Consider the following 19712-nt stretch of genomic DNA (forward strand, 5'->3'; position numbering starts at 1 on the left):
TACTGTGGTTTCGTTCGGGCAGAGATACGATTCCATACCTGTTTGTGGGTGGATGTGTACAGGTGTATCATGTATGTATGTACCGTACATGTGGACAATCTATGATGTATGACATTACATGTATTAACAGATGAGCCCACCGGGAAAAGCTCGGACTAGCGGCGATACCCTGCGGAGAAGCTAGGTCATAAAGATTCCGAAGATTATCCGTCGGATTACACCGAGACAGACTACTACTAGTAAATGTCAGTCGGCTCTTTTTCTTTTTCTTTTTGGCTGTGGGATGTTGTCATTTCTGCTAATCGTAATTAGCCGAAGTGCGAAAGCAGCCAGTCGAGGTGAGGGCGTGGTTAATATTGGACTTGTCGTATATATATATATATATATATTATACGAGAGAGAGGAGAGGATAACCTTGTTCCCATCAATACACTCATGATCATACATCACACATAGAGATTTGAACCAACATGAGCTCGACCACTACGACTACGCAGATCGTCTCTTCCTCTCAAGCTGGAGGAGGAGAGACAACAGGAGTATTGAAATTACGAGGACAGGGACATGAGGGAGAGTATTTCCCAGAGCTGAAGACTAGAGGGGTGAGTGATAAGCTTTCGTATCATCACTTATCATCGCTTCACCTCCCGCCCTTCCTTCTTTGACTGGTCAGTCTATCCTTCTATCGTTGAAGGTCATCTTATCTCATGATACATCCTTATCTCTCACATCCTGCTGACTTCATTTGCAATGGGATAGTGGACAGTAGTGAAGGACGTCATACCCGCAGACAGGGCGAGGGCATATGAAGACAGGGCGTACAGGTGGTTGGAGAGTTTCGGGAAAGGTTTTGATAAAGATGATAGGAGTACGTGGAAGCCTGATAATTTACCTTGGTTCTCAAAGTGAGTTGTACCGACCCTCTTGTATGACCTGATAACGCCCCTTTCATGATCCCTCAAGCATTTACATCCCATATCGTCTCGTGCTGATATCCTGTGAATCGCGCAGAGGAGGTCTCTTTAATCGACATGGAGCAGCGCACGAGCAGTGGGCATGGGATATCAGGTCGGAAGAGGGGGTAATAGATGCTTTCGCTAAGATTTGGGGTACGGATGAGCTGCTGGTTTCTTATGGTATGTTTTGTTATTCCCTTCTTCCGATCATCTATACATATGAATCTGGATGGGGTCCTCTGTTGGCCACCCGTCGAAAGACCGATCAGCATTTGCTTTCCCTGTAAACATGCTGATATGATGCTTCCTTCTTAGACGGTGTCAACGTCTCTCTCCCGTTCAAGAATGAAGATCTCGGTGATAGGGGAGTACCATGGCCTCATGTAGATCAGAGTCCCAATAGGAAGGGCAAAGAGTGTATCCAAGGGATCGCCAACTTGGTTAGTACTTCTCGTGCTCCCTCTCTCTCTCCTCCACAAGACTTCTGCACTGTACATCAAATTCATCGCTTCCCGTGCATCTATACAATAGGATATTGATATGTCTCTGCGCACTTGTCTAGGCCCCAAACGGACCAAAAGACGGCGGTCTAATGATCCTCGACGGCTCCTTCCCCCTCTATCAAAAATATTTTCAAGAGCACCAACACCTAAAACCATCCGACGGGTGGGATTGGCGAGATTCCTACTCTTACCCTGAAGAAACCCTCGAATGGTTCTACAAGCAGGGATGTAAATGGATCAAGATCGAGGCTGAACCTGGGGATCTGATTTTGTGGGATAGTAGGACTGTTCATTATGGGGCGCATGCTGAGGGGGATAGACCTAGGGTGGCTACTTGTGAGTTCTGCCTCCTCAATAACGAGGCTCTCCTACTCCTGAGTATGCTGATCTTGACCTTTTGGTATCGTCTTACTAGACGTCTGCTATAAGCCCGCTGAGGGAATCACACCTGATCGAATGGAATTGCGAAAGACCGCCTTGGAAGATTACTCAGGTACTGTGAGTGATCTTCCCTCCTATCAATCCTCCAAACTCATTCATATCAGATCTTCGAAGACGTTCACTGACCCATAATCTACTAGTCCCACGATCCAATCAACTTCAGATTGACAGGAACCAAAGCTATGGGACCATTATCAGACGACGAAACACAGCAGCCTAAACAGCCTGCTGTGTTATCGGAACGAGCCAAGAAATTGGCCGGTATTGTTGCGTACTAGGGGGTTGTGATTTGTGTTGATCTCTTTTTGTATTGTAGTTTTTATTTCTGGGTGATGCAAAGTATAGGTTCTGCCGGTGGTCCTGGTGATGCACCGCTGTCCTAACCTCATGAACATCAACATTATTTTATTTGACGAAGAACATTGCTTATTTGAATCACTGATGCTAATTAGCACATGATAATTCATCTTCCTCTTCAGAATGAACAAGTGATGAGTCTCTCGGGACCAATTGCATGTTACATACTACAAGCTTATCACACTGACTACGTTACATAACAGATAGCAATTTATTCAATGACAGACACCATTCTAAAAACTTCCTCTCTGACGAGAAATGCGATACGATATCGTCTCACATCCCCAAAGCTGACCTAATGAGTAGTATTAGAGTTGGCATTACCAGTAACAGCATCTTTAACAGAGCTAGCAGCGTTGGAGATACTCTCTCCTACTTGACCCAGAAGTCCAGTTGCTCCGGACGAATCGTTTCCTGGAGTAACATAGTCCCTTGCCTGTTGGGTTGTGGATTTAGTCTCGTTAGGTTGGATGTGGGATGCGCCTCTGCGACAACAAATCATCGTCAGTGTCAATATCAACAACAGCACATCCTTTACCATTCGCCGAGGAGCGGCGGAGGTACGAAGTGGCTTGATCTGAAGGATGGACTTGAGGGAAAGACTGGGGCACGCCCACTCACTTGTCTAATCGTTGTTGAGCCTGTTCAGTCAGACTTTGTTCTCCCGAAGGTTTGAGGGCATTGGTCAGTCCTCCGGTATCTTGTCGAAGAGCATCGTGCCCGTGCGAGTTGCCAGTCAAGCTGAAAGTCGATAAACGAATTAGCATATTACCAATACTGTACATATATATCGTATGTACGTGCAGTCGAGTCAAGTGGCAAGGTAAAGGTAGATCATGTACTCACTCTCTTACTCCACCGTCAACGGCTTCTTTAGCTTTATCAGCGTCTGACTTGAAGAAGTCGGGGGTAAGGTTCTGCTTGACTGCACCATATCACATCTTGCCGTCAGCTACGAGGGACGAGGTGTGTCTCGGGAAGGGCAAATGGGGGATAGGACATACCAGCTTCGGTGTTGCTTTGTCCGAGAGTCATATTTGTTATCCTTGTTGAACTGTGTAAGATATATATCGTAGTTGCTGATAGAAAGAGAAACTGATTATCCCAAGTGAAGAGAAGGGTTTATATACCCTCTCATCTCCTGGTATCTCACATCGACTCGACGATTGGGATGGGATGGTGTGACGCCGATGACGTCTATTGACGTAGGATAAAGGGAAGTATTGCTGGTGCATATACTGTCATCCTCGTAGATCGGAGATGTGGAAGAAAGGAAGGAGCGCCTTTTGATTGTGTATGCAATCTGTGATGGTCAAAGGGAGCTCTCGCTGGTGTGAAAGAGTACCAGTCAAGGAGTATCACACCCGTTTATGTCGTAGTTTTGGCCCTCTACAGTGATATTGGCGGAATTTCGCGCTGCTTGCACAGCATGCAAGATCATCTTCCCAGACATTCCTATCAGTCTTGGTACGTCAGTGAAGAGCATAAGCTGAGATAAATGCATCTTATTTCCATTGGTGTCCAATCAATTGCCTGACTGGTCCTGCATGTATGGAAGCTCTGTTAGAAACAGTCGTCTACGTGTTGGGATCTACTTGAGGATGACCCAGGTCGAAAAAGGGAGAGCTTTCCATCTTGAAAGGTCAAGAATGACCGAAATTGTATGCGAAATATGATCTCCTGCTCTGTTGGCGGACTTGGACTTGTACCATGCAGGAGGAACAGTGAGACTCGAGCATTGAGCGTGTGCCTTTGGGACAAGAATAAAGAAAAATTGATAAATCATGCATATGTTGTGGGGTCCTGGTCTCGCCTGAGAACAGTTAGACGCTTGGAACGGGCAAACAGCATCTACGAAAGGTTCATACAGTGCCTCACACTCAAATAGAATGAGACGGCACGCTATGACTAGTAAGAAGAGTACAGCCGAGCGACCATGGATCATCTCCTCCAGAATCAGGCTCCGCGCTGGCTTTGATATCTCGCCATCTCTGCCTGGACCTGTTCCCTCAGACGTTTGGCTTCATCGCGTTCCTTTTTTGACTTGGCGGGCGCATCCGCAACAGCTCGATCGTCAAGATAATCATGGTATTCGTCTTTACTTTTAATGGTGCTCATAGGGTTTTCGTAGTAAGTTGAACCATGTGTCTCTTGTCCCGATATTTGATCCTGAATCCAACCCACTAATGCCTTCGAAGGTGGCGGAGGGGGCGGGCCAACAGTACAAGTCTCGTCCTCTGGGTCATCCGGGGACGTGTCTTGCTGGGTATTTCCATAAGCTACGTTCGTGGTGGCGTTTGACGCGTAAGCAGTGTCTTGTGATGATATTGAGAATAGTATCTTGAACCATGTACAAGCGGATATGATGAAGCCCTGGGATTACCACCGGAATAGACAATGTTGGAGGTATACGGCGAATGAGGATGAGGAACCATATCTGAAGCTTGATGTCCCAGGTAGGGGTTTTGGCTTGCGATATACGCTGAACACTGGCAAGGCTCTACCCCATGGAAGTGCGTGGAGCCATAACGTGCGGACGAATCGTTCTGAGCTGGATTCGCAGCTGAATCGACCCCAGACCTTTGGCCTTGTGAAGGGTGGAATTCCTTGGCAGTGGGGTTGAGACCGTCCCTGTTCTTTCCACCGTGGTATGGGTCCATTGGCTTTGAGGATAAAGAATGGTGCGGCGGATGTAATGGGAAGAGATGAGATGTGAATTCAGAAATATGATGAGAATGTCAGGATAACAATCCGATGTCTGGGACAGTACTAGGCTTTTATATCTTTTTTCGTCGAGCTGAAGTACCCTGAATAGCAAGAAGGGCAGAATCATAAGGCCATGCGAAATTCTCAGGAAGCTCGTCGAGTGCAATCCCTTCACGACCTCTACGTCATCCGCAAACGTAACATACCGTTTCATACCTTGTGATCCCTTGTCTTGCGAAAGAATGCCATGCCAAAATACAAGATCGTGTCGAGACTATGACCCACATTGCGCCTAGTCTCATAAAGGATCTCCAATGGAACTTCCAGGCATGCACCGCCTTACAGCGTATGTGGTTCAATCCTTCTCGGAAGACCAAGGAAGTATATCAAGTCGTCGTTTCAGCTTTGCCTCTCCATCGTTGTAACCGGGAGAACATCGGAAACGTCATGGAATTTTTGATACTCGGCTATCGGTCACGTATGAACGGAACGGTGTCAAGAAGCTCAAATGGCTAGAAACGTTGGAGCGCTTTGATAACGGTAGTACAGGTCGCACCGTCCGAGTATACATGGTCATACCTCCCCAATTTCTTCTCCAATCCCCTTTTTGAATGGACTAGCGTGACTTCCGTTCAACTCATCATCTTCAGCTCAGAGGGAATTGAAATACGCTGGACTATCTCTCCTGATTGCCGACTGCATGATTAAGGTCGTGACCGTGCAGGATGGTACTGGCGAGAGCTTGGTTGCACTCAGGGAGGTTGCCCTCGTCTGCTGCATGAATTGGAGACGAATGGAAGTTTATGTCGCATGTACAATATACCAAGTCCGCTGAGCTATCTAGATATCAAGACTCCATACAGAGATCAGTCCAAATCGAAATCCTCTGGGACCTCACGATAATTGATGCGTCGGTTCTTCGATTTACGACTAGGTTGTCTACGCCTGGTGGTAGAGCCCCCAGAGATTGCCCTGGTGTTTGCACAATCACCATCGGACGCAGCACGGTGCCAAGCTTGACCACCATCTGTCGTCTGGACATTATCAGCAGTATTGACTCGTTTGTTCTCGCTGTTTGTTGATTCACCTTGCTCCGATATCTCGATTACCTTGTGTCTCTTCACCATATAATTCAACCAAGGCCTCAAAAACTCTTCCGTACCTCTAATAACCGTCTGCCTAGAAATCCTCTTCAACAACTCTTGAATCGTCAGCTCTACACTATCTTCATGCGTCCGGTCCATCACCGAGTGAGCGACGGTACAAACCACCTGTTCGAGGCCCCTCATCATCGATCGTTCAACTATCAGCCCAACCGTATCGAGCCCCATACTCGCTCTCCTGCCACTTCGAAAGTCGCCCAAAAAATTTTCATATTTATGGTCGAGTGTACCGAATACTCCGTCTTCATATCTTCTAGCGAGCTCCATCATCGCTTGAGGATTGATAAGAAATTGCTCGTCGGGTGTATCCCTATCTTGTAACGTGCATACCACATCCCCTAGGGCTGATCTCGCGTGAGGATGAAGCAGATGGTCATGCAACCATTGTGGTATTGGGACAATCATCTTCGCGATGGATTTGTCAGCTTCGAAGAGACTTCTAGAAGCTTCAGTGAAGTTGAACAATTCCTTTTCTTCGGGCGTTTCGTTCTCCCTTGGGTATGTGGTGGCTATCATTGCTTTTGGGCTTGACGCTGCGAATACCGACTGTGGGCTGGAAAGGCGGGTATCTTGTTGGGGATGGGATCTTGGAGGCACTCTGGTACCTGATCTGGCTGTACCGGTATTCATAAGCTCAGTACGGGGAAGAAGAAGCGCTGATGATGGTCGCTTTCGAGCTGACGTTCTGGCAGTGCGTCCGAAGTCGCCCGTCTGGATCGCTCGATCACTTGTAGGAAGGTAGTGCCTGTACCATTGTTCATTTGCCGGGTGAGGCGGTACAGCGGGGACGTACTCGACCGTATCGGCGGTTTGAGCAACATTGGTATGAGAGTTCAGCCTATCCGGCCAGTAGGATGGACGCGGTGGATTTGCAGATGATGATAAGTATTGGTGAGGACCGTTAGTAATGTTCTGGCTTGCCATGCTTGCTAGGTGTTCTCGAGAAGGGTGTCGGACGATATACCTAAATGGCTGTATTTCTGTTATATGAACCCGGAAGAACTGCAGGCTTGATGGGTATATATATATACCCCTGGATGATATATAATCTATGAAGTCTTCACCCTATGAAGCAAGAATCATCGCCGCGTCTGAAAGACGTTCCTTTCAAGGTCGAATTAGACTCAACAACCGTCTTGCTGTAAGAGGATATTTATCCTTTTACCGCCCCTATGTAGGGAAGGAACCGAACTGACGTCAAATACTCAAAGCGCAGTTTCGGACAAATTCTCTTCATCATCCAGTCAATGACGATGGGGTGGAAGAGTGTATCATATCGTTGAGAAAGACTTGAAGGGAAATCTCATCTTGAAAGGACCATTGGTCAACGGAGGTCTTCTACGAAGTCCAACAGAATCTTTTCGCTGCGTTGAGGTCGATTTGTTGATCCTGCTCCATCCATGGAGTATCATTAGAAAAGGAAAGGACAAACATCTACGGCCATTGACTGTGAAAAATTCCGCATCCCCGTTAGCTCTGCGAAGACAAGCTTCAGATCGCTCGATTAGTACCATGTTGGGGGACCACTTGGGAATTTCGAGTGCTGTAGTTTTTGCTGGCTAGTGGTCAGAATCGATGACCAAGCACGGATGTGACGGGATGAGATTATTAGGGTAAAAAGGATTAAATGCAATTCGTGGAGAGGGATGATGGAAAGATGTGAAGTGAGAATAAACGTCTGTGGTCAGGGTGAGAGAATTGCAAACATACATTTTACATCCATTTGAATGAAATACAGTATCCAGATATGAATTCCAAAGATAATATGCTCCTCATCTACCTCTTGCATCTCTGTCCTGCTATGGTACGATCCCTTGAAGGCTTTTGTCTGGCCCTTGAACCGCTGACTTATCAAGATATCTATACTACGGAGGGCTCAGGCCCCTGTTGACTTGACATTGAACAGCACGATTCGCACTCACTCAGCACGAAACAGTCGTATACAACTCCTTCCATAAGCACTGATTATCTAGCCCCAATTGCCTTATATTCCTCTGAGGACCTCATCATTGCGCTTTCTCAGCCTCTATCCTCCTCATCTTCCTCTCCACCACACTCCGTATAGGACAAGCAGTACTCTTACTTTCCTCTGCACTTCTTCCTTCCCTATCAGCAGCAGCATACATCTTCTGACAGCATCGATAGAGCGATTCGACGTAGGCCGAACAGGCGGATTCGTTATAGTTGTTTTTGGTTAGACATGATTGGATTGCGCAGGCTGATTGGGGGTTCTGAGATCAGCGTGGACTCGCGATGCACTGGATATCGGGTGAAGGGAGCTTACCTTCTTCTTGACAATCCTGTGGTGCTGGCATCTTTCTGATTGGGCTGATAAGTATAGCTGATCAGGCTTTGTAATGAGTTGCAATCTTTCACGCAAGTGTAAAGGGTAGGTGTCGAACGTCATCATCGGTCAAGGACCCATGAGGTTTCCCACGGTGGTAGCTGCTTGGCGTCCCCACCCACCTCTGATGGATGATGGATGGCAAGGATATATAGAAACATACATGCATGAATAATTACTGCCCCATACGTTTGAGGTACAAAATATACTGGTGTTACATGCAAATAGTCGTTAAAGAGACCAAGGAGATATGTAACATGCTACTCGTTCGTGAAGACATAAAATTCGTTACTCATTCAAAACTTCGTCATATTTCGTTTCTGGGATCGCCTCTTTCTCCCATATTATCTCTTTTCCTCTGCTCGTACTCCTCCCCGATAGCTTTCCGCGTATAACACATCATGGCCAACCGCTTCTCATTCCGCTCCTCCTCTCCATCAGGCAAGATATAATGGTGTAACAGATTACCCAAGTAAGCGACCAGTATATTTCGCTTACTAATCTCAACATCCACATGTAACTGAGGGAATCTTATCGTGCTTTTCGGTCCAGTGAGTTGTATGATGAACGATGGTACATTATCACTATGACCTTCTTCGATATGCGGGTAGGAAGGTATGATGTTCTCTATCAAACCTATCTTTATCGTTGTAGCTAGTCCACCGTATTTCAATTGACTCGTACTACTACTATAACCTTGATTCTGTGTTTCGTAAACTTTGAGATTTCCTTGAGCTTGCTGAAAAGCGAAGTTATTCACATCTCCTGCCGCCCTTACTCAAGGTGATTCGTGAAAGAGAAGTTGCGTTTTGACTCTTTTGAGGATTAGGCGGATGTACCCGTAATTGAGTTTAGTCAGGGGACAAGGCGAATGTTGAATGATATCTTCCACGGCGTTATAACCTATGGGCTGGATGTTATATCCCTTGATCCGGTTGTTGGGTAGATATCCAAACTCGAATCCTCCTTTAGACAATACTTGTTTATACGATGTCGCGTTCGCATTCTCACTCCCAGATTGACATCCGTTCCCTACTTTGCTCAAAGAACATAATATTCCTTTCAATTCTTCCGGAGTAATCAACCCGAATAATCTATTGAGATGATAGTTGGATCCCAACAAGGGTGCACTACATCGGATGCCCACATTCGTCTGATTATCTTCGCTCAATACTCTTCTAGGGATCTTGAGGTCGAGCTGGCAAACCATCAAGGAAGTCAAAAGGGACAGGACATTCTCTTCGCATTTTGAGTTTAAAGGTTTCTCGCTCTTCTCGTCATTGGGATCGTCCCGCTTACGAAGGTGGAAGAAGTATCTGAGATATAGGGGAATCTCTTCGAGCTCGGTGAGGTTGGTCTTGGGGGGATGGACGTGGTTCATCGATGCTCTAACGTATAGGCCATCTTGAAGTTCGAGCCGGTGGGCAGGTTGCTTTTTAACAGATTTGCTGGGTTGAGTGGTGTTGTGGGGTTGATTCGAGCTCGATGAAAGAGGTTGATTCGCTGTGGACAGGGAGTTCATGGGGTCGTACACTATCCTAGGTCTTTTGGAAGGTGGTTGCCCATACATCGAGCTCGATGATGATTGTGTCATGTCATATGGGAAGCCTTCGAGCCATGCGCATGATATGAGAGCGGATCTCAAGGCGGCGGAGGAGTCATTTGCAAGTGATGTGATGTATCATGTATACGCTTGCGAGCAAAGTAAGTGAATGATAATGAGAATCTTTTATCGTCATGGGTCCGTGTGACATACAGTACACTGGTGGTCACTGGCAGCAGACTGTCGAAGTTTCCCACGGTTGATGATTGGTATTCGGTCTAATCCGTTGGTGCTTCCAGTGACGTGATTCCTACTAGAAACAGAGCTCATTGCACCAGCCCATAGGTTAATAGCTCGACTCATTCTTCTTCTTCCAACTCTATTGACAGTACCGATAGATCAGCAAGAATACGTATCAAAATGTCAGACATCTACACCTACACCGTAAGTGCACATCCTCTTCATGCCCCTACATCGCTTACGCTGATCAACCCAATTTCGAACCAGGTCGAACTTCCCAAATCTTCCATCGCTCTATCCGATCTCAAGGATAAGACCCTGCTCTTCGTCAACGTAGCGAGCAAGTGTGGTGGGTACAGACCTCAGCCTGGTTGGCAAAATGATCTTCAAGTGATGATGTATACTAACGTCTTGATAAACAGGTCTCACACCTCAATACAAAGATCTGCAAGCCCTCCACGAGAAACACGGCGATAAGGGATTAGTCATCATTGGTTTCCCATGTAATCAAGTGAGTGTACTCATTGGGACCTACCCTTTTCCGAGGTCTCGTGTGTCTCATGGGAATAAATGTATTAGGATGATATCGTCTGGAGTATCAGCTAACATATACCGTATTACTACAGTTCAAAGCCCAAGAACCAGGAACCGATGATGAGGTTTTGCAGTTCTGTCAGCTGAACTACGGCGTCACGTTCCCGATTGCCAAGAAGGTAAGTGCATCCGACAACTCACTCAATCATATTCGGCGATGTCTTCACAGAGGGTGGACCCAGTCTGACGCTTATCTGCCATCTATTCTAGGCCGACGTCAATGGTCCTGAAACTCAACCTATCTGGAGATACTTGAAAGAGAACTCTCAACCACCCGTTGAGAACATCGATTGGGTGAGTCGAAGATCCTGTTCTGATCTCCCTCCTTCTCTCATTCCAAGCATGTCTTCTGGGAAGACACGATACTGATGAACCCTGTTGATTGACTTTGCAGAACTTCTCCAAATTCCTCGTCAAGGACGGTAAGATCACCTGGTTCCCCGCTAGAAGCACCAAAGTTGTGAGTAATAGGCATCCTTTCGCCCATGATCGCTTTCAGCTTCAAACTGCGGATGGACAATCTGCTGACCACCTTTGGACCCGTCGCTCAGGCCGATGTCGAAGCTGCTTTATAGAATATCGTAGAACTCAGAACGAAGTAGGATAGTACTGTAACCCGCATGCATCGGGGTAAGGACCAAAGACAATACTAAGATTTGCTCCATGCCTCTGATCATCCTCGTACATTCACATTGTCATCACCATAAATTACAACATGACAATCCTCTGCGATCCCTTTTCATGTTCGGAAGGGGCCATTGTCAACTTATGGAGCAGCGGCAACGGTGAATCTCCCGTCTTTACCTCTTTCCCAAATATCGGAAGCGTTACATCTACGTTTTGGCATGTAAGAAATAAGCATTCACGTGCCTATGTGAAACCCTAGAAGTTACGTTGACTTTATAATTCGCTTTGAGAGACACTTACAGAGGATAATGAGTCACACCCGCACCGCCTCTATCCCCACCTACCAGATACTCGCAACCCTCCTCACCAGCTTTCAATCCATGAGCGTACCTCGACGCTCCGATCCCACCGGGGAATCCGATAAAGTCCCCTTTGGATACTTGGACCTCTTCGATCTTGTACTCTTCATTTTCTTCTGGAGAGGAGGAGGCAGGCTGCATGGGATTGAGGATTGGGAGAGATGCGTCGACGAGTTGGAGGATGGCTGAGCCGGAGAGGATGTATATCCATTCAGTGCTGGAGAGGTGGTAGTGGATTGCCTGGGGTGATGTACAACGGAGTGAGTAGATTGTCTTTTGACGGCCCTAGTGAGAGGACAGAAGAACACAAAACGCACCGTGGATTCTTTACCTGGCGCTAAGGAGGATTTATGGACTGCGACGCTAGTATCTGCCATGCCGACTGTTTAGGTCGCACGCAAGTCATCAGCCAAACCACGTTGTGCTTCAGTAGCTGCAAGGGAAGATGTATCGGCAAGGTTAACTGACCTTTATCAGACAGACAGGTCGTCTTCCTTAACGCATCCGGGTTCCTCCAATGAGGCATCGGGAACATGCTTTTCTCGATATCCTCTGCTTTCAAGACGGGGTGAGGGTGAGAGGGGAAAGAGGTGTTGATGAAGGAGTTTGACATGGTGGATGTGCACGGGATAAGGTTCACAGTGGGTTTTAAAATGGTTGGGTTGATGGATGTAAGGTAGAGATGAGAGCCGCTACGATCCTTGCATGATGCATGCTTATATATGGTTATTGCATGATTGGGGTTGACTCAACTTTACTCGACAGTTGACTCAACTTGACTAATCCAGTAGTGTTTGTACCTTAGTTTTATCTTCGGTGATGCGGCGTTGCTAGCGTGGGTTCAAATTACGCTATAACTATCGTCCCGATTAGATAACGCATGGGTTCCCGCGTGGTGGTGTATCACGATACTACTCGCAGCGTAAGTGAGCGATGAATGATACTACGAGTAGTATACATAATGGCATATGGTCGAGTGTACATAGCGGTAAGCACGATAACAACACCGCAGCAGGTACTGACAATGAAGATCACAGTACACTCTAGAACGTGTGACCAGGATTACATTTACAGTACATCATTCCATCGTGCTACACTAGCGGGGCTTTGCAAATACCATGCACATAGGGAATTATGAGTGCTTCTCAAATACATCCCTTATTCCCAACCTACCACAATTAATCCAATGCCCTCTATCAGTCTCATTCCCCGAACGTTGTTTGGTACGAAATCGGTGCTCACCGAGGATAACAACACACATCAACCCTCTCCCTCGTCCCTCCCATGAGATATACCAATCCCTCAGGTCCAGCTCTAAGTGAATGAGCGTACTTGCTAGCTAGTAATCCACCTTGAAACCCCATAAAATCTCCTTCAGCAACTTCATGCTGTGTGATCTGCCTGCTACTTGGTTGTCCCGACGCTCCAGTGACTCGCCCGATTATACGGTTGTTCTTGGGATCTTCTGATGTATCGAAAGAGGTCTCGGAATCCAGGAGAAGAAGGACACCTGAGCCGGAGAGGACGTAGAGCCATTCAGAGTCGTTGAGGTGGTAGTGTATCTCCTACGAACAACTTAAATCAGTTTCGAATTGATTGCATTGGTGAACTGGTGGATGGGATATAATTTGGCGACGTACGGTCGATTCTCCTTCGGGCGGTATTCTAACTTTATGTACGCCTAGCCCTTTTATACCGACTATACACCGCATGAGACCATGATCCATGAGTGAGTGTCCCAGTATTCATCGATGCCAAGACAGAGATAAATGACCCACCCATATCTGACATACAAACACCTATCCTCTCGGCATCATTGTTCAACCTGTGTCTCTTCGATACCATCGACGACTCTATCTTATTTGACTTGATCAGTGGGAAAGGGGGATCTGAGGGTGCCATGGTCGAGATTATCGTAGATGGAGATGGGAAAGAATTATGCAGAGGAAAAATGACATGAATGACATTCCATTACTCCAACATTCCTCAAGGAGTTGTTGGTCGATGAGATGGACCTCCGGCTATGACCATGTTCCGATCACACCGATTGTTCTTTAGGTTCATTTCGACCAAATCACCTTGCTGATAATTGTCATCCATCTGCGCTTCCTGCATATCTTTTATGCATACTCTGATACTCTAGGGACGACACCAGGTCGCTTTGAGTCTATAGCGAGGCATGCATGCATAAGACCCAGAACACACTGGGAGTACTTGACAAGCTTATACCTGAACCGACTTCGCTCTGGTGCTGTATGAGCCTGGGATAAAATGTGAATAAATCGAAACCAGAAATATTCGACAGACCCGCTTTTCAGCATCCAGTCTTCCTGGTTCATGTCTTGGTTGAAATGTCGAATATGAGATAGAAATCATCATCACCAACAACATATATAGTACATCAGCAATCAATCACTCTCCTTATTGCATCGCTGTACTCCCTACGATCATTCAAGCTCACTACATTAGAGCAATCATCAACAATGGCCGAAGTAGCCCCTCCGCAAGCTATCGAAACCGACCAACCACCCCTTCCTCCCTCCGACCAGGAGCAACAGCAACAGCAGGAACAAGATGGAGATGTAGATATGACACCCAAGGGAGAAGACTCGGAAGAGCAGCAGGAAGCGAAGGAGGGAGAGGAAGTAGAAGATGAGGGAGAGAAGATACCTGAAGATGCGTGCGAGACGCTTTATCTGCAGAATTTAAATGAGAAAGTCAGGATACCAGGTGAGTCTATGCGACGATAAACATGAGCATGAGCATCAAATGGATGAAAAGGCGGGGAGGAATTTATGGTGCCATGACATGGCCAAGGGAAGAGAATATACGGATATCCGGCCGAGCACTCGCCAGTCACCAAGTAGATTATATATACTGACTCTCCCCTCCTCATAGTAATAACCGAAACCCTCTTCTCCCTGTTCAAGCCCTACCGCCCACTCCACCCAGTAATAGCGCACCGTAATGTCCGAATGAGGGGTCAGGCATTCATAAGTTTCCCAGATGTGAAATCTGCCAATGAAGCTAGGAAGGACGTATTGGAGTTCCCATTGTATGGGAAACCTATTGTGAGTATTGGTGAAATTTCCTGTCTTCAGGGGATGGGGCTGTACGGTGCCGGATCACGAGGGATAGAACTGGTGTGCTAGGGGAAATGTCAAGAAGTGTCTGGTGGAAAAGGAATTTCAACATCTGAGGGGATACAGCAGATAATCAGAGACCTTATCAAGAGTAATGAAAAGTGGAAGAAGAATGTCGATTACGAATCGAGGGAAGGATGGCAGAGCAGTAGCAATCTGTAGGCGAGACTCGAGCTGACATCTTCATCGATATGGTATAGCAAATATCGTTCGCCCGCGGACGATCAGATAGTATAGTAAAGAAATCAGACGGGGATGAGAAGTTCGATGAACACAAGGCAAAGAGGTTAGAAGAGAAGAGTGAGTGACCCCTTCTTCAACTTGCGTCTACCCTTCGCAATCTCGCGATTTAGAGAAGGAGTCGTAGCTGATAGTCTGGCATGGCACGACAGAAAAGAGAAGACGAGATAACCCCCTAAGGCAGAAGGCTCAAGCCAAACTCAAAGCTGGTATGTCTTTTCCCTTATATACAATATGTACATCGTCAAGTACACCCTTGAGCTAATTCATCATCTGTCTGGCATTGTAGAAGAGACAGGCGCAGCCCCAGCCAAGAAACAACGTCTTCAAATGCCCGACGAGTACCTACCGCCCAACAGCGTATTGTTCATCCAGAACCTCCCAGAGGGAACTACGTCGGATGATCTGCGAGAGGTATTCGAAGTGTACGTATAATATACCTTTCTCCCACCATCCTTCTCTCTTCGTGCTCTCTCCATCTGGTTCACCAGCACCAGAACAAAGCTGACTATCGATTGGGTGGTGGTATAGCCACGCCGGCCTGGTCGAGATTCGTACTATCCCCGCCAAGAAGGATATTGCCTTTGTCGAGTTTGTAGATGAGAATGCCGCTACGGTCGCTAAGGATGCGTTGCATAATTTCAAGATTGACGGTGAGACCAAGATGAAGGTGGGTCAATCTTTCTTTCTGCATATCACTGCATCATTAAGTTCTTGATGTCGTATTCTTGCTGACTATCCTATCTTCATACAGGTAACATACGCAAGGAAGTAATTGCTGTACCCAAGGAGAAAGAGGAGAACCATACCATATTGGCTGTCATGTTCGATATGCACATTTGTACAACTTAGCATTATTCAGTACCTGGTCTGATCATCGTCGAGATTTAATCCCTGGTGATCGGAACATCCAGTCCAGAACGGCACATTCCAACGGGCGATGAATGCAATGATGAAATGAAATTTATGCTGAATTTGAGAAACTCATTGCGTCTGTGATAAAATGGAAAGTACTGAAAAAAAGAAGAAAATCGTCATATCAATTCGTATCATCGTTGCTATTCTCATTCCTCTCCTTTTCTCTATACACAACATCCTCCCCACCAATTTGACCTATATTCCGCTAAAATCGACCCGCACGGAACACAGCTTGAGTAGCTATTCTTCTTGCCTATACAATCATGGAAAGCGATACATCAGCACAAACACAATATGACAGTGCAGCACAACCCACCTGATCAAGCGATATATTATCCTTCTTCAACCTCGTCCCCCCCTCCTCATCATCCTCATCTTCATCATCATCATCTCTCCCACCCCGCATCCCGCCATTGACCAACGGCGTCTTCCCGGCATTCCCAAACATCCCACCACCAGGTCCAGTAGGTAACATCGGAGCGCCAAAGACCGACAAGCCCCCACTAACAGACTTGTCGGGGGAGGTGGCTCCAAAAGGTTTGAAATCGCTTACAATCCTTCGAGGCGGGCTGGCAGGCGTTGAAGGGGATGCAGGCGTTGGGGGGACCTCGGCTGGTTTGGCAGGTGAAATTGGTGCGGATACTTTCCGAGGGGGTAGTCTGCCGCCTGGGACGTAGCCGAAGCCTGCTGAGTAGTTTTGGCGCCGGAATTTCTCGGTTAATCTCTTGCCTGGGACCTATCACGGGATATAGGCATTAGCGATCGGATTGTGGACTCTGGGAGATAAGAGAGGAAGCAATGGAGGGAATTGATGCGGAAAGAGTGCTGATTGAGCAGCTCACATGAAGAATATTAGGCACCGCATCGCCAATGTACTGGGCATTCATCCAAGTCGATACGTTCTTCTTAGCATTCTCATGCGGAGCGTAAACTTCTGGTAGGTGGACTTGTTTGGTCTGCTCATTTCGCAGTAATAGTCGTTCGTGTAGCTCTCTAATCGCTCTGCGTCAGTCATTGCCCTCACAATTGGGAAGATATCAACTCACTGCGCAACCTCTTCTACCGATTCCATGGTTTCGCCTTTCTGCCTGATTCTCTGTGCCACTTCCACGCCAATCTCTAAGAACCATCAAAAGTATAAGCTGACATTAATGATGTAGATTGCGGTAAAGCTTACCGCCTATCAATCTCTCCATATCCATATTCTCCAATACACTCCCGACGATAGTTGTTGCCAGTAGATCGGCAGTAGTGAGGGGTAGCATAACTCCGGAGGTCATGTTGCATATCGCTTGGAAGAAGTCGACGGCGTGCTATTGACTTGTCAGCAAATTATTGAAGGTGAGTATCGAAAGAGGGAGCTTACACTGTACCCAGAAAGGGTGTCCTCACAAGCCACCATAAACTGCGGAGGATGACGAATCAGCTTAGGTCGTAAAGGGCGAAGTAGACATTATGCAACTCACGAAGGTTATGCCGTTCTGAGCCATCGTACGAGCGATCACGAGGGGATCGTGACCTGTATGTGATAGAATCAGCTTTGAAACACGATGGTTCGCTCCTCAGCTGACTCACCGTCTGGATCTCCACCCTTTATCTCTATAATGATGTCAGCATCTTATTTCGCAACTCACATTTGCCATCAGTAGACTCACGATCACCACCTTCACCGATACCTATTCACATCCTATGTGTCAGCTGTAAATGTTCATACAAGTCTTGGTGCATCAGATAGCTCACCATGAGGAGGAGCATCCGCAACTAGCACGACCATCTTCGCCGCTTCCCTTCTCCACTCCAGCTCAGTCAAGGTAGCAGCCATACCAGCAGTAACAGCTTCAGGCCCATCACCACCTCCCGATGCTATGGCAAAATACCTCCATCAGCTGGTGTACCTTCACGGCCGAATGAAGAATGGAAGCTTACCTGTCAGCCCTTTCAGATACTCGTGTACTTTAGGTATATCAGAAGTGAATGGGTGGTATTTATACACATATGTTGAGTCTTGTGGAGGATGATCCCGATAATTCACAACCTATGTCATCACACATTTCGATCAGATCATGTCCTATAATGAGTAAGGAGATAGATAGGGGCACGAAGCGACTCACAGCAACTTTGACATCATCTGGGCCATTTAACCCTTCTTCACCCCTGATCATATCGCATATCCCAGTTATATGATCTCTCACGGAGTTGATGTATTTCTGCATCGAGCCGGTACAATCTAGGATGAATGCCAGATCACTGCGAGATATAAGCTTCCATCTCTTACTTTGCTCTCACCTTATAAGACGATTGATAGGAGCTGGGGGCAACGAATCCACTCACATGCACTTCCCCCTACTTGACCCTGTACCTTCCACAAACTTGATATCGTAGCTGGTAACAGGTGGCGGACGTACAGGCGTGGAAGGGGTGGATGGGCGATTGTAGAATGAATAGGAGTGATATGAAGATCCATAAGATCCGATAGAGGAATAATCATCCATTTCGTCGTCCATCTTGTATACTCTCGACGTCGAGGGGTAGGGAGGAATGTAAGGAATTGTTCAAATGCAGAACACTAATCGCAGTGTAAGTGAGGAATGTTTCTCGGTTGGGGGAGATCTAGAGGTTTATGTATGTTGAGCGGACTGTAAGGTGAGATGTGGTCGTGTCAGGAATCGCGATGAGGATACAAAAGCAGCGATTGCAGAGTAAAGAGTCAAAGATGATTGTATTATTGTTTCATTGTTTCAACATCTCATCACTTGTCAATTCACGTCATTACATCAATGCGCTCATTGTGCTCACTCACTTGCCCTGGACACCGTGGGAGACTAAACGAGTGGCAACGCCACATCGGCGGGTCGATCGATATCAGGGAGAAGATGGATCGAAAGGATGGGAAGGGATCCTTTGAGAAAGGTATGTACAATCCAAAATAGCAAATTCACTGCATGACAGTATTTGAGCAAAGACACACAGAAACGCTTCTCTCTCACCATGGGGTTAGTTACAAATTGATGCCCCCCTCTTCCGCAATGTCTAAGCAAAACTATCATTCCGTCTACTCCCAAACTTCCGCTCTTAGAAGTCGACCCGCCTCCAAGCTCACCATCAATCTTTCCACAACATACCATGGCAAACCCTGGTCCGATACAAGACCAGCTGGCGGACCACATACCTGTTCCTTTACAGGCTTGATCCTTCGGTGGAGACCCCAACAGACGCTATAGACGCATGGCACAGACTGACTAATGCTTTGAAGAGTAATCAGAATACACATACCTCACCGAAAAGGGCTTACGCAACAAGAGCAAGGAGCCCCTCACCCTTTTCAGTCAAGATGCTTCTAAATCTGCAATGCCTCTCAAACCGTATCTCCAAAAATCAGGAAAGAACTTCAACAGCTCATGGTGAGCACTAAGAGCTCATAGACCAAGATCTTCCAAGCGACCTTTAGAGCGAGTGATCTCGGAAGATCAGACCAGATTTGTGCTAAGGATGTCCCGGTGTATCTCGCATTCAAGCTTTTTTATGGTACACCAAGGATTCAGCTTCAGAAGGCGAGCTGTTTGTAGACCTGTCAACAA

General features: G+C 46.8%; 11 protein-coding genes and 1 non-coding gene across 12 annotated transcripts; 4 read left to right on the forward strand and 8 right to left on the reverse strand.

Moving 5' to 3' along the window:
- Positions 1-470: 470 nt before the first annotated feature.
- I302_107120 (uncharacterized protein) lies at positions 471-2178 on the forward strand (the record flags this gene model as incomplete). Its single annotated transcript, XM_019192228.1, has 7 exons — positions 471-602; positions 760-905; positions 1012-1136; positions 1272-1396; positions 1519-1795; positions 1875-1957; positions 2041-2178. The coding sequence occupies 7 exons, from the start codon at positions 471-473 to the stop codon at positions 2176-2178; spliced, it is 1026 nt and encodes a 341-aa protein (XP_019045225.1).
- A 374-nt stretch (positions 2179-2552) lies between these two features.
- I302_107121 (uncharacterized protein) lies at positions 2553-3292 on the reverse strand (the record flags this gene model as incomplete). The annotated part of the gene is made up of 4 exons (XM_019192227.1): positions 2553-2742; positions 2879-2998; positions 3104-3182; positions 3262-3292. 4 exons carry the CDS (start codon positions 3290-3292, stop codon positions 2553-2555), a joined length of 420 nt encoding a protein of 139 aa, XP_019045224.1.
- A 921-nt stretch (positions 3293-4213) lies between these two features.
- I302_107122 (uncharacterized protein) lies at positions 4214-4917 on the reverse strand (the record flags this gene model as incomplete). Its single annotated transcript, XM_019192226.1, has 2 exons — positions 4214-4519; positions 4612-4917. 2 exons carry the CDS (start codon positions 4915-4917, stop codon positions 4214-4216), a joined length of 612 nt encoding a protein of 203 aa, XP_019045223.1.
- Positions 4918-5829: 912 nt separating this feature from the next.
- Positions 5830-7050, reverse strand: I302_107123 (uncharacterized protein; the record flags this gene model as incomplete). The annotated part of the gene is made up of 1 exon (XM_019192225.1): positions 5830-7050. The coding sequence occupies one exon, from the start codon at positions 7048-7050 to the stop codon at positions 5830-5832; it is 1221 nt and encodes a 406-aa protein (XP_019045222.1).
- A 511-nt stretch (positions 7051-7561) lies between these two features.
- On the forward strand, positions 7562-7677 carry I302_107124. Its single transcript, XR_002022034.2, has one exon. It is a non-coding gene; the product is annotated as a 5S ribosomal RNA (ribosomal RNA).
- A 455-nt stretch (positions 7678-8132) lies between these two features.
- I302_107125 (uncharacterized protein) lies at positions 8133-8441 on the reverse strand (the record flags this gene model as incomplete). The annotated part of the gene is made up of 2 exons (XM_019192224.1): positions 8133-8344; positions 8411-8441. The coding sequence occupies 2 exons, from the start codon at positions 8439-8441 to the stop codon at positions 8133-8135; spliced, it is 243 nt and encodes an 80-aa protein (XP_019045221.1).
- Positions 8442-9248: 807 nt separating this feature from the next.
- On the reverse strand, positions 9249-10064 carry I302_107126 (uncharacterized protein; the record flags this gene model as incomplete). Its single annotated transcript, XM_019192223.1, has 1 exon — positions 9249-10064. One exon carries the CDS (start codon positions 10062-10064, stop codon positions 9249-9251), a length of 816 nt encoding a protein of 271 aa, XP_019045220.1.
- Positions 10065-10433: 369 nt separating this feature from the next.
- On the forward strand, positions 10434-11422 carry I302_107127 (uncharacterized protein; the record flags this gene model as incomplete). Its single annotated transcript, XM_019192222.1, has 7 exons — positions 10434-10457; positions 10521-10602; positions 10676-10764; positions 10880-10966; positions 11058-11141; positions 11242-11307; positions 11399-11422. The coding sequence occupies 7 exons, from the start codon at positions 10434-10436 to the stop codon at positions 11420-11422; spliced, it is 456 nt and encodes a 151-aa protein (XP_019045219.1).
- Positions 11423-11613: 191 nt separating this feature from the next.
- Positions 11614-12446, reverse strand: I302_107128 (uncharacterized protein; the record flags this gene model as incomplete). Its single annotated transcript, XM_019192221.1, has 4 exons — positions 11614-11680; positions 11775-12073; positions 12151-12215; positions 12302-12446. The coding sequence occupies 4 exons, from the start codon at positions 12444-12446 to the stop codon at positions 11614-11616; spliced, it is 576 nt and encodes a 191-aa protein (XP_019045218.1).
- Positions 12447-12965: 519 nt separating this feature from the next.
- Positions 12966-13735, reverse strand: I302_107129 (uncharacterized protein; the record flags this gene model as incomplete). Its single annotated transcript, XM_019192220.2, has 4 exons — positions 12966-13002; positions 13076-13398; positions 13474-13532; positions 13612-13735. 4 exons carry the CDS (start codon positions 13733-13735, stop codon positions 12966-12968), a joined length of 543 nt encoding a protein of 180 aa, XP_019045217.2.
- A 581-nt stretch (positions 13736-14316) lies between these two features.
- I302_107130 (uncharacterized protein) lies at positions 14317-15991 on the forward strand (the record flags this gene model as incomplete). Its single annotated transcript, XM_019192219.1, has 7 exons — positions 14317-14563; positions 14732-14904; positions 15177-15276; positions 15369-15425; positions 15506-15641; positions 15748-15886; positions 15971-15991. 7 exons carry the CDS (start codon positions 14317-14319, stop codon positions 15989-15991), a joined length of 873 nt encoding a protein of 290 aa, XP_019045216.1.
- A 348-nt stretch (positions 15992-16339) lies between these two features.
- Positions 16340-18638, reverse strand: I302_107131 (uncharacterized protein; the record flags this gene model as incomplete). Its single annotated transcript, XM_065870402.1, has 13 exons — positions 16340-16387; positions 16451-16870; positions 16977-17127; positions 17181-17253; positions 17312-17447; positions 17501-17539; positions 17601-17653; positions 17710-17733; positions 17790-17810; positions 17875-17997; positions 18061-18169; positions 18246-18381; positions 18466-18638. 13 exons carry the CDS (start codon positions 18636-18638, stop codon positions 16340-16342), a joined length of 1506 nt encoding a protein of 501 aa, XP_065726474.1.
- Positions 18639-19712: the final 1074 nt, after the last annotated feature.

Source organism: Kwoniella bestiolae, chromosome 5 (genome assembly GCF_000512585.2).
Source record: "Kwoniella bestiolae CBS 10118 chromosome 5, complete sequence".
NCBI classification, from domain to species: domain Eukaryota; kingdom Fungi; phylum Basidiomycota; class Tremellomycetes; order Tremellales; family Cryptococcaceae; genus Kwoniella; species Kwoniella bestiolae.